Source organism: Acipenser ruthenus, chromosome 8 (genome assembly GCF_902713425.1).
Source record: "Acipenser ruthenus chromosome 8, fAciRut3.2 maternal haplotype, whole genome shotgun sequence".
NCBI classification, from domain to species: Eukaryota; Metazoa; Chordata; class Actinopteri; order Acipenseriformes; family Acipenseridae; genus Acipenser; species Acipenser ruthenus.
In genome coordinates, this window is record NC_081196.1 from 43,691,940 (window position 1) to 43,704,178 (window position 12,239).

At 37.8% G+C, this 12,239-nt stretch overlaps 1 protein-coding gene across 20 annotated transcripts in view; it reads right to left on the minus strand.

The window, feature by feature from the left end:
- Positions 1–12,239, minus strand: part of LOC117406574 (dedicator of cytokinesis protein 9-like) — a 115,042-nt gene that overhangs the window by 16,167 nt on the left and 86,636 nt on the right. For 9 of the 20 annotated variants that reach the window (XM_034010685.3, XM_059029036.1, XM_034010670.3 and 6 more), the window contains 12 exons: positions 11,127–11,243; positions 10,893–11,004; positions 9,985–10,118; positions 7,419–7,533; positions 6,995–7,061; positions 6,617–6,664; positions 4,174–4,310; positions 2,982–3,097; positions 2,608–2,745; positions 2,089–2,271; positions 1,392–1,505; positions 43–258 (listed from right to left, as the gene is read on the minus strand). In XM_034010685.3, coding sequence (XP_033866576.3) covers positions 43–258; positions 1,392–1,505; positions 2,089–2,271; positions 2,608–2,745; positions 2,982–3,097; positions 4,174–4,310; positions 6,617–6,664; positions 6,995–7,061; positions 7,419–7,533; positions 9,985–10,118; positions 10,893–11,004; positions 11,127–11,243 — 1,497 coding nt within the window. Of the gene's footprint in view, positions 1–42; positions 259–1,391; positions 1,506–2,088; positions 2,272–2,607; positions 2,746–2,981; positions 3,098–3,560; positions 3,605–4,173; positions 4,311–6,616; positions 6,665–6,994; positions 7,062–7,418; positions 7,534–9,984; positions 10,119–10,892; positions 11,005–11,126; positions 11,244–12,239 lie in introns of all 20 variants that reach the window. The other 11 variants (XM_034010693.3, XM_034010684.3, XM_059029045.1 and 8 more) reach the window with 2 other exon arrangements.

Sequence of the window (12,239 nt, forward strand, 5' to 3'; positions counted from 1 at the left end):
CACATGGAATGGAATCTCTAGCAAATGGTTCACTGTACCAACCTCGGACAGGTCTCCGTTTTTGACGTGAATTCGTGCCATGCTGTCCAGCCAGGTCTTCCTCAGCTCGGGGGTGCTGGCGTATGACTTTGCCAGACTGTACTGCAGATCCACCAGCATCTCTGGGTCGTTCTCATGTTCTTTCATTTGGGCCGTTGCCATCAGCACTGTCCGGATTCGCTTTGTCAAGTCTTTCACGTCAGAAGGGAAGGCTGTGTTCTGAACATCAGGAAAACAAATTAGTTGTGAGATTGTTTTGTATGTCATAAAGCAGAATGCCTAATAGTAAGGCAAAGGACTATAGGTACTGAAGCATAACCCTTCAAATACAGACAGATGTTCATAAAAGAGCATCCGATTATTATCCTACTGCTTGATCGAGGTGTCTCGATTTCAAAAGCCAGCAGATGTGTGCTGTAGCTCTACCCAGTTAATCACAATCCCATTCAAAAGACATTTAAAAGAAATTCTATTTATTTAGTGCTGTTAGTGAGTTTTTTTAGAATACCGAAATTGGAAGACAGCATTACTGTTTTGGTAACTGACTACAAAAGTATGTTGGTACCACTGGCTTTTTTATTCATAACAGACCTTGAAGACAGGTTACCTGCTCTATACTTTCCTCTTCCAAGGTGGGAGACATGTAACAATTTGAAATCGGATGAAAGTCATATAGAGTACTGCAGATTACTTAAAGTATGCTGAAACACTGTGAAGTAAGCAAGCAGAGACATGTGCATGTGTATAGATTGGTGCTAGACACTAGTTCAATTTAACAAGAACACAGGGACGACTTTTCATTGAACTTAAACATGTTGCATCTCAGTGCTCTGGCTAATCATTAAAAAACACAAAAAAACAAACAAGATAAACCCCGATGACTGACTGACGTGAACACCAATTCAAGGACACCAGTTCTTTGACTCATCAGCCGAATCAGACAGAATTAGTCTCAATAAGCAGAGTTTGCGCATCACAAGAACGACACCCCAGCCGACAGTGGTACTTTCAAATAGCGTTCAAGTAGTTTATGAAGCCCCACGTGGATCTAGAAACACATTTTTGATAATTTTGCAACTGCTCACTGTGCTATGATGCAGGTTCAGATTTAGGAAACTGGGATGCTAATTGAGATGCATTTTGTTTGGTTGGTGGCTATCTTTTCAGCTCAGCATCAAGAGCTAAAGAATATTGTTTTTTGAATGGTAAAAATTAAGCACAGTGAAAGAAAAACATATAAAGTAGGGTGAATATATTTCTCCCCAGGCTGCTACAGCAGTTTTTGTTTTTTCTGTGATAAACTATGCTTTGGTAGTATCCTATGAACTATGGCATACAAGGAAATAACCTACCTTAATTGTTTTGTCATTGTTGGCACAGTTGTTAATGATGGACAGAGAGTGCTGGAACCTCGTTCCTCCAATACCAATCACATCAGCTATCAACTGGCTCACTGCAATAACCACCTACACAAAGAAATGTTCCACATATACAGCAGTAATACAGGTTCATGGACATAAACAACCTGGTGTGTGGGATCAAATATCTTTGAACAACATCTTAATTTATCTTACAATTATTATTATTATTTATTTCTTAGCAGACGCCCTTATCCAGGGCGACTTACAATCGCAAGCAAATACAAATACATTCAAGTGTTACAATATAAGTCATACAATAAGAACAAGAAATACAATAATTCTCAAGTGTGACAAACCACAATTCAATAATACAGCAGATAATAGTGAAAGTTACATCAGGATATGATTAAGAATGTAACAATACATTCAAGACACATCTTTCTGAAAGCTGGTTGATGTTGTTTATAAATTTAAATTAAATTATATTCTGGAATTAGATGCTCATTAAATAATTGTTTTAGGCATTCTTTTTTAATTTGCAGCTAACTGTGTTTCTTTGGAAGCACGATCATCTAAATGGCTTGGGTACACAAAACTAGGAGGAAGGATATCCAAAGTCCTACCCAAAAAACATGACCTCCCTTATAAAGAAAATCTAGAATTTTCTGAGGATGCAGCTGTAACCAACCTGGAGGTGCGTTCGAACAAAAGACTTCCTTCCTGTGTAGTCGAAGTTGCTTTTCATGAGGAAGTAGAGGAGGTGGGCAGCGTCACTTCGGATTGAGCTTAGCTTGGAGTTACAGCACTTGAGGATCTCATAGCAAAAGGCAGCGCACATGTCTGCCCGGCCTTCAAAGAATGTGCACGGAAACTATTAAGAGGAAAAAAAAAGAAAACAAGAAAAGAGGAGATGTGTTTCCGTTTTGTTCTGAATATATGTCTGTCCCTCTACAGATCGTAAGAGGTACCCAACAGGCGGTAGATTGTTTTAATCTCACTGTTGGATCTTTTCTTCTACATACTGCATTATTAATTTCATCCCACTTGTTTGGGCGTGCTTTGTAGCATTAACAACTGCACTTAGATAGTCTCAGTGGAATGTCAGTGAAACACATTACTTAAAGGGTTCTTCACACAGTGTTTTCCATCCATGCAATAAAGTCTGTTGAATGAATTACCTGATATTAACAGTAGGTATGGCACTCACCTTGTAAATAAATGTCCGCAATGAAATAAAGACCTGCTTAAGTGCCATTTCTGACTGATTGATTCGAAGGAAGCACAAGTGGACGTCAAAAACCTTCTTCATAAGTGGGTTATGACCATGGTCAGCACACAACTGAGGCTGAAAAGAGAAAATGTGGATTAAATTGTGAATTTTATATTTACAGGTACTTCACATTTAATGAACCATGGCATCCAGAGCACATCCTGTGGTCATGAATGTTGAAAACTGAGAAAAGGGCAAGAAAAAAATAAAATGAACTCATATTTCTATATACACACACAAAACAAACAAGAGAATGCTCGTAAAATACATACCCAGTGCTCAAAGTTGTCAATAGTAGACGTATAACATACCTTGAATACCACAGTGAATATACTCAAAGTATCCAGTACAGTGAAGCATACTTCTGTGGCAATGTTGGCTTCCAGCAAAGACTGGTGAAGGACATCTGCATCCGAATGGCTGTAGCCTGCAGAGACAACTATATATCAGGACTGTGAATTGATTCTTTTTGTTTTCTTTAACTAACAAACAATGAACAAATGACAAATAAATCTTTAAGCAAAAACAAAAAATAGAAGGAAAAAAAGCAGGTTTAAAAAGATAATAAAAGCTGCACAGCTCCTATTAAACAATATTGGCATTAAATGAAAATAGAAAAATAAAATTATTAAGCACTATTTTTTTACATTACATTGTCAAAAAGTCTGCCCTTTACAGACAGCCACAGTTAGTTTCTGACCAGGCGTAGGACTTTCTTTCAAAAACAGTTTTAATAAAATAAAATGCAATAATATATCAGGTGGATGGGGAAGAGGGGAGGAGCTACCAGGTGCGTTCTCAAATGAAAGACATGCTGTAATTACAATAACATTGTTCGCTGGATGCTTACTAAAGTTTGCAAGCTAGCTATCAACCTGATTAAGTCTTACCATGGTCTACAGAAATTCCAAGTATACTTGATATCTTTCTTACACTGAAAACACAGAAAAAGTCACTTTATTACGTGTTGTTAAACACCAGCGCAAAGTCGGTCATGGACTTACAGGGAACGTAGAATACCGATGAGGATTAAGCCAAATCCAATGGAGACATGATTATTTGAAATGGCAGCATAAAATCATGAAGATATCACTGTGTAGAGTTTAGTAAAGGTCTCGGCCTACAGTTTATTAAACTGGACTCTCAATATTTTTAAGGATTGTTTTAATGACTTGGTAAAACTACAAATATGTAGAACCATCAAAAATGCTCTTATGTTAGTTTAAAGTTATGATATTAGTATATTTTTGTCATTTCAAATAAGCAAGTTCCTAAAAAGGACGTATATGTGCGTACCTCCAAATATAAATTTCACTCATCTGTAAAAGACATGTTTCTGTTCATATACCAATTCATATTGTGCTCCTAGAATGTTTGTTTGTATGTATGTACAGTCCATGACTCGCTCTGGGGTGGTTTTGTGGTGGGCATGCTGGAGAGTTCCTTTTTCCGATGAGATGGTATGGAGCAGAGAGGAGACTGTCTGGAGGTTACTGCACTTACTGTGGTTAAAAGTGAAAGAGTTATCCAGGCTGCTGAGCTGCTGTAATCTGGCATGCATCATTCCTGCTCTGTTACGGGACACAGGCAAAGTCTGAGATTTCCGATCATGTGCTATGGGTCCCACCCCCTCCTGGTTCCTAACGGGGAAATGGGACATAAGGCAATGTTAGACATGGCCAACTTGCAGCGAAGCAGAGAGTTAGTAAGCAGGCTATTGTTTTCCATAAACCATCAATAGTGATGGAATAATGAAGACATCTCTGCAGCGACTTTAAATGTGTCATTGGGAGTATTTTGTTTTCCTGCATGAAACATTTTTTAAAAAAAATGCACCGACTAATACACATTGTTTTTTTGGTTTAACAAAAAAAAAACAACAGTATGTGTCATATTATTACTCCACCTGTCCTGAGACAGTCTTTTGAAGCAGAACTCACTGTAGTTGGAATTGCTGTATAAAACCATTATGCTTCCCTAGTCTCCCACACTATCCAACATACTATTATATCTGATATAAAGCTCTTACAGCAGGAGGGTGGAGAATATTTAGATAAGATGCCTTTTTTTTTAATAAGGAGATAAAACAAGGAGATGAATTCTTGCAAACAGGCAAGTAGAAAAAGCCAAAACATGCAAAGTAGATTGGTGTTAAAAAACAAAACAATATAAAATAAAATGACACATTCAAAAAAATAAATAAAGAAAGATGTGACAAAGAATGAATGATGAAATTTAATCAAGATACGGGACTGAACAGAAACATGCTTTTGTAAAAAAATCTGAACACCTAAAATCTTACCCAAGCAGGAGGGGAGGGGAGCCAAATACATTAAACTTGTCAGCATTCAAGTGTGAAAAACAGAAAAGTAAAGGTGGGTTAGCAAGGGCTGTTGATTAGATCCAGCATTGAACCACCACCAGAGTCTCGAAGGAGGTGTGTGGTGTGAAGTGTGATGTGCTGAAGGAGGTTATAATGAGTGGACAGTGTTATCATTAACAAACAGACCTGTGAACACATCAGTTAACAAAAAGTGAAATTAAATTCAGGCAAGAACCATTTCATTATATTTGCATTGGGGAGTGTGGCAAATAACCCATGTTAGGAAAACCAATGAGGCAACAAATTGCTTTTTCCCTCCCACTGTTTTGATGAACATTCTGAATGTTAGTTTTGCTGACATCATACATTCTGTATAATCATATCCTCCCAGTTAACCCTCCGAATACTGCTGACAAGTGCTGCTCTTTGGCATTCTTGCTCTCCTTCCTTCATCTTATGTCAGGGTACTGATAATGATCGAGCCCTAGCTGGACAAGATACCGAATATGCTCTGAATAGCCAGGCAGGTTTCATTCAGTTTGAGGGCAAGAGCAATTTTACTACTTCACTTACATTTTGGGGGACATCTATGGTATATTTTATTTATTGGAACAAGAACTGTACTTTAAAATATTAAAATCCTCTGTCCCATTCAGACCAAAAGAGTAGCAGATTTAGGGAAGGTTCACTACTGGACTAAGTTACAATTCAAAGGGTTAACCACAGAGACATCACAAGAATAATAAAATAGAAAATACATTTATTTTTGGTTTTTTGGGGGTTTTTTTTTTACATGTACCGGCGAGGTACTATGTGATTCAAAGTGCCCTATCCATAAAGTATTTACCCTGCTATAAGTTTGCCCACATGTTTGTTAAACAAACAACAAACTGCTATCAGAACTAGCAAGAAACACTTAAGGTGCATGTATAGGAGTCCCCCGAGTTATTTAATTGACACTTGTTAACATTGATGTTTTGTTTTCATCTGATGTTAACTTAGCCAGGTGTTAAGTGCTCTGAGAATATGGTCCAATGCAAGCGATCACAACTACATGTTATAGATTCTTGAGTCCTCCAATTAACTTATTACCACAATTTAAATATTAAGTGTCCCTGAGAAAGTTTGAAAGTACAATGACACAGTATTATTAAAAATAAGTCATGTTACAGTTAAGTCTGATACAATACAATAACAATGTTTTTTTAGGTGCTTTACAATCTTATCTACTTCAATTTACACGGCTCCAAACAATTAAGGGCTATTCAGAGATTTGTATATTAAATGTAATCAAAATTCTGAATTGAAATTATGTCCAACATCCCTCTAGAGTCATTTTAATGTAAAACAGATAGTGTCTGGTGATGAAAATATCCAAATATCTGACACTACAGTCAGTAGAGGAAAAGGGGGTTCAATATTGTCAACCTTGCATACGTCAATGTGATCATCCCAGACTCCAATACAGGCTTGGCATTGATTATGCATTTTAGAAATAAATGTGTCATTGATAGCCTGTATAGACAAGCTTAACATACGCTCCGAGTATCCACTAATTGTTTGGTGCCGTGTATTTTCAGATCTCTCAAGAACACAGCAAAGGAAAAAGTAGCAACGTGTTACCTTGCAATGTATCTTTTCCCCATGTATCTGAATTGATGAAGACACACACTGTATAAAAAAATAAAAAAAACAAACAACAACAACAAAAAGGTTCAGGATTATTTTCCCAATTTTGTTCCCCCCTCTTACACACTGAAAGCCCGTACCCTGTAGATGGCGCTGTTGTACTTCAAGTTGATCTTGCATATTAAACCATGTACACAGTATGTACAGAATAAGGTGCTGAGGGGTGATGCAGGTGAATGTCTTTGTAGCTAAATTGTTAGAGTATTGATACTGTAAACTTGTGCCTAGCAATCTGTGTATTTAAAACAAAGGTTTAAGGACATTTGTGGGATGTCTATGATGATTCTAGTAAAAATAATCAAATAAACCTACTCTGTTAATGTGAAAAAATCCATAAGCTCTGCTGGTGATGCCTTGTTCCAATATGTAAAGAGAGCATCTGTAAGGAAATGAAGTTGCTTTAAATGAGCTCAATCAAAACATGCTTCAAAAAACACCAGGAGGGAAAACACACACGGTCCTCAACTTTCTTCAGTACAAGGAAATGCAAGAACACTAAATACTGATTGGGAGACATGCTGTACTGGCTGTAAAGGTATACACCACATATACAACAGACTGTTCTATTGTAATCTTGTTATTTTTGCAAAAGATGTTCTGTCATAATACTTTATTCTCTAGTCTTCTCAAAGTGATTACATGCTGCAAAAGCTTTCTTAAAATGATGCATGTCTTTTGCATACAATTTCAATCTCCGAACAGATGCTAAAAAGCAGCATCACTAATTCAGTCTTACCTTCTGACATGCTCTTTAGCACATGAAGAAAACACATTAGCAGGCTCTTGATCTCTGACTGATCCAGTTTGTCACAGCGAACAACAGAGCCTCCTAGCACGGCACCCTGCTGGTTCTAACAGGGGAGACAACGAAAAGACTAAGAGCCATTTTATATCAGGACTGAAAAAAAAAAACATGCCTCACAGCAAATTCACTGCAGCACCCCAGACACAAACACAAGACGACACAGGTCACACTTCACTGTAATGGAAACACGATATCATTCCAAGGTTTTGAGACACTCAGTACCACTCTAGATATATAAAAGTACTGCCATGATATGTACATCTAGTGCCTTCTGTGTCTGGGAAATTGATTTCACTGAGCAGTATTACATGTGTGTGATTGGGGGTATTGTAAATACACAGTTAAGAGCTACAGTGCTGCGTCAGTATCATGAAAAAGTAGATCACCATGACCTACATACGGCAAATGTAAAAAAAGTGAGTGTCTGTAAAACTAAGTGTGACAAAACAGAGATGACAGATCCCAGATTCTGAATGAGCAAAACACGTACACAGTGAATCAATAGGATATTAAAGTATAGAGAATGGAAACCATCTCTCACACACTCCTGTATTATTTCTTTGAGGCACGTGTTTTTAATGGACCCCAGGGACTTCTGATGCACAGCAAATTACTACAGCCTATGGGGATTGCTAAACTGTGAACTAGATGAAGCTACTGCTGTAAAATTCAGCTCAGCTCAATGTACAGCTTTAAATGCAAAACAAAAACATCACCCTCTCCCATTCTATACATTGGAAATAGGTCAGAGTTTATGGAAACTGCTTAACATCTGTGGCAAAGAAAAAAAACTCAGCAAAAAAATACACTGGCACTCCCAAAGGGACACTCTCTTAAGGAGTAGGGGGGAGACAGAAGGGTTTTATACTTCAGAAAAAGCAGCATGCAAGATTTTCTCTGACAAGGCCGGGACAGTGAGCAGGGAGAAGTCCATGGTAACACAATTTCTGCGGGCAGCACGGGAGCTCTCCTCATTCTTCCCACTGAGGCGCAGCATGCTGGCAGAGTGCCTCCGCATTAGTTTCCCTTTCTGCCAGCAGGAAGGCATGTGAGGGTTCAACGGTATAAGTCAAGGTTAGCTGACTGTGTAAGGGCATGGTGGAAACAACAAGGACACAAGCAGGAGATGCACAAATAAACCTTCACATCAACATGGCACTGAACACTGATTAAACAACACGCTACATTAAAACTATCATCGTGGAGAGTCTTTAATCTTCAATTGCTTTGGATTGCTGTACTGCTTCACTTCAAAGCACTATTACAAAAAAATAATTTCTCACAGTTCTGAAAAAGTCTAAGTTTAGATGAACAAACATTTTCACTATCTGCCTTCCTCTCTTATTATTAATTCTTTATTTTTAGTCCTTAAGATATTTCACTCCCGCTTAAGTTTAATACTTAATGGGGTCTAGTCAATTGATTTTAAAGTAATTGTAGATAACAACATAATTATGTCTTGGCGATTTTGCACATTCATTAGCTATATACATCTCAAAAAGGTGTCGTTTTAAAAGAAACACATGTTATAGTCCAGTATTGTCATTTAAAAACACAGTCTCTCGTACTGCTTTAGGTTAAAGGAAACCTTCACTTTCTACGCCTTATTCTTGGGTTATCTGTTTGCACTTGTACTCCCTGGGTCATTTCACCTCAGCAGTGTCTTCTGGGTAAGCGCATGATCCTGTCTGAAAGTATGTCAGTATATAGGGAAAGCAGCTGATTGGTTATTCACAGAAAAGACACAGGAAGTTCAGTACAAGGCTGTCAAGAAGCATGGCATCCAAACATTGTTTCATTTAACCTAGTGCAGAACCACGTAACACGTGCTTCTTTCAAAACCGCACATTTCAGACCAATAAAATGAATAGATTTGCATGGTGGAGACATTGTATGGAACTGTTTTATTGGCTACAATTACTTTAACGGTAGCAGAACCAAATACCGCCACAGTTTAAATCAAGAACAGGATTTTGTGAAACCTACATGAATAGTACTGTGTTTAGAGTACTTGAAAAGGAAAGCAAAATTGCAGCTTTGGTCTGATTTTAATATTTAAAACAGTGACGCTATTTAGATCCACCACCATTTACAGTAATTGAATACACTCCAATATTGTAAAGTCTAGGCTCAAAGGCTCACAGCCCCTGATGGTTCAAACATGTCAGAAGGAATATGTTCAGTGCTTTGGGATGTGTTGATGAGGATACAAATGCTCTATACAAAGGAAATCAAAATTCAATTGAATTTTATAACCAGATCTTGTCAATTTAGGGAAATATTTTGGGTTAGGAAGATATTGGGCGGGGACTATGACAAGAGCGATGGTAAATACTAATGTAAAACCTGTCCGAAATGAGAATGGGTTCACATGGGAGGAGTATTACGAGAATAGGGCTTTGATACGAGGCTATTTGTTTATCACTTAAAGCCTCTTAAATCCTTGGGCATCTAATATGAACCTGCCTGGTGGGTAAGCAGAATGGCTGTGCACTACCTTATCCAAGGAGTTGGTCTTATCGCAGTTCTTGTCAGGTAGACTGTTGCCAGAGTCTGTACTAATTAGAGAGCCCCGGGAGTCAGCGTGCCGCACAGAATTGATGTTCGGAGTAGATGAGGCGTGAGGAGAAGCTGCAGAGAAGACACATGTTAGCAGGGCAGCAGAAGAAAGCTCGTCTACTATCTAAATATTATGCAATTAAATATGTATGGTTGACTTTATCAGGCTACTGCATTGTATTATTCCATCTAAGGGGATCTGATGGAGAAAAAAATGAATCCCCATCACATCCTGAGAATTTCAGAATTAAAAGATCCCCTGTCATTGTTATAGCTTAATATAATAAATGGCTTATCTTTTTGTACTTTCGATTTCATGTATTTCAAAAATTGATTTGAAATACTGGTTCTATACATATATATATATATATATATATATATATATATATATATATATATATATATATATATATATATATATATATTATATGTAGTATTTAAGTACAGTATTTTAATGCTGGAAGTAAATGATACATGTCTAGTTCAACGAGTCATTGTAAATATGCCTGCATAACTTCCTATAAATCTTTACACAAAATATGACAACTATGTTAAGAAGAGCTTTACAAAGGTAGTGAAACCTTTTGCAACTGTTGAGCAAACATCCTGTACAGTGCATCCCTTTATACAGTAGAAGCAGATAGAAGGAGTCATGGTCTTGACTACCATTCTCGTTAAAAGGCAGAAGGGGGGGGGGGGGGGGGGGCACTGTATTGGTACATCTTGGGAAAGCTCACAGATTTTTCAGCTCACACTAGCCATCAGGTATGCCAGTGAATAATAGATCACACCATCACAAATGTATTTACAGCAGAGAAATGTGTCTCTAGATGTCAGACTGCTCACCTGTGCCTGAGATGACACCAAACACATCCTTGTGCAGGCTGTTGTCCATGCCGTTGCCTGGCTTTTGAGGTGTCATCGTGGGGTTCCCCAGAAGAGAGTCATCTCTTGCGTTCTAGAAGAGAAAAGAAAATGAAAAGCAACGTCTACCAAAGAAACTGGAAAACGCCCCCATTCAGCAAAACTGCAAACACCATCTTTGCAATAAATGACCAGCAGATGGTGCAATAGTCTTACATTATTGGAATGGTTCACTGGGAAAGGCGAGACATCCTTCACATTGAGTCGGTGCACATTCTCCAGCAGCAAGCCAAATAGTGGCAGATACAGTGTGGCTGTTCTAGCCTGTTGGCTCTAGAATGAAAGAGATGAGGGAATACTGGTAAAATAACATTTATCATCAGCCAAGGACACTAGTCTAGAACTGTAATGTTTATTTAACATTTTTATGGTGAAAGCTTCTTATTTCACTTGTTATAAAGGCTAGAACAGGAAGTTCGGTTTTAAATCCAAACTCAGCCATGAGTTACTGTTCCAGTTAAAATATTCTACACACACTTCTGTTTTTGTCATTGTGTAAACATATTTGTTCTAGCTTATTCATTTTATTAGCATCAACGTTTATTAAAATCAACCCCATTTTTTTTTTGTCGTGTCAAATTAGAAAAAGGACAAGTAACAATGATGGTGTTTAGCAGACAATGACATACAGTACAGCGGCTGTCATGGAAGGATCATGGAGGACTAAGTTTCAATGTGATGCTCTTTATACAAAACTGTCTCTTAATTGCTCAGCTCCCAAGCTTTACAGTCAAAAAAGAGGTAAATTATAATGCTTGTTGACCTCTAAAGTTTGTGCAGGAACAGTTAGACTCCTACAGAAAATAGTGAGTGGAATCTATAGGGTTACGTTATGTGGAGCAACGGTGCTCGTTTTTTCTGTGTGCAAAGAGTCTGGGACCTATAAGGCCCCCAGAGGGTTTGTCACATTTCCAGTGTCAGTGCAGTCAATTTTACACCTAAAAAGATGACGATATTAATAGAGCCTGGGTCCATGAAAAATCATACTGTTAGTCGGATGGGAAAATGCAAATTTGCATGGAAAGAATTATACTATGTGAAGACTGGAACTAAGTTTTAGGTGATTAATAACCACTATAATAAATTAGAATTAATAGTAGAACATGATAAATTGTAAAATGTTGCCAATCTCACCGTTGGGTAGATTTTCTATGGAAGGTTCCCAGCCCAGAATACAGAAAATGAGACTCTCACTCTCTAAACTAGGAGGGCTATCCTTGCCTGTTCTTGAGAAATATTATTCAGCTGCAAGGCTATATTCGCTTCAAT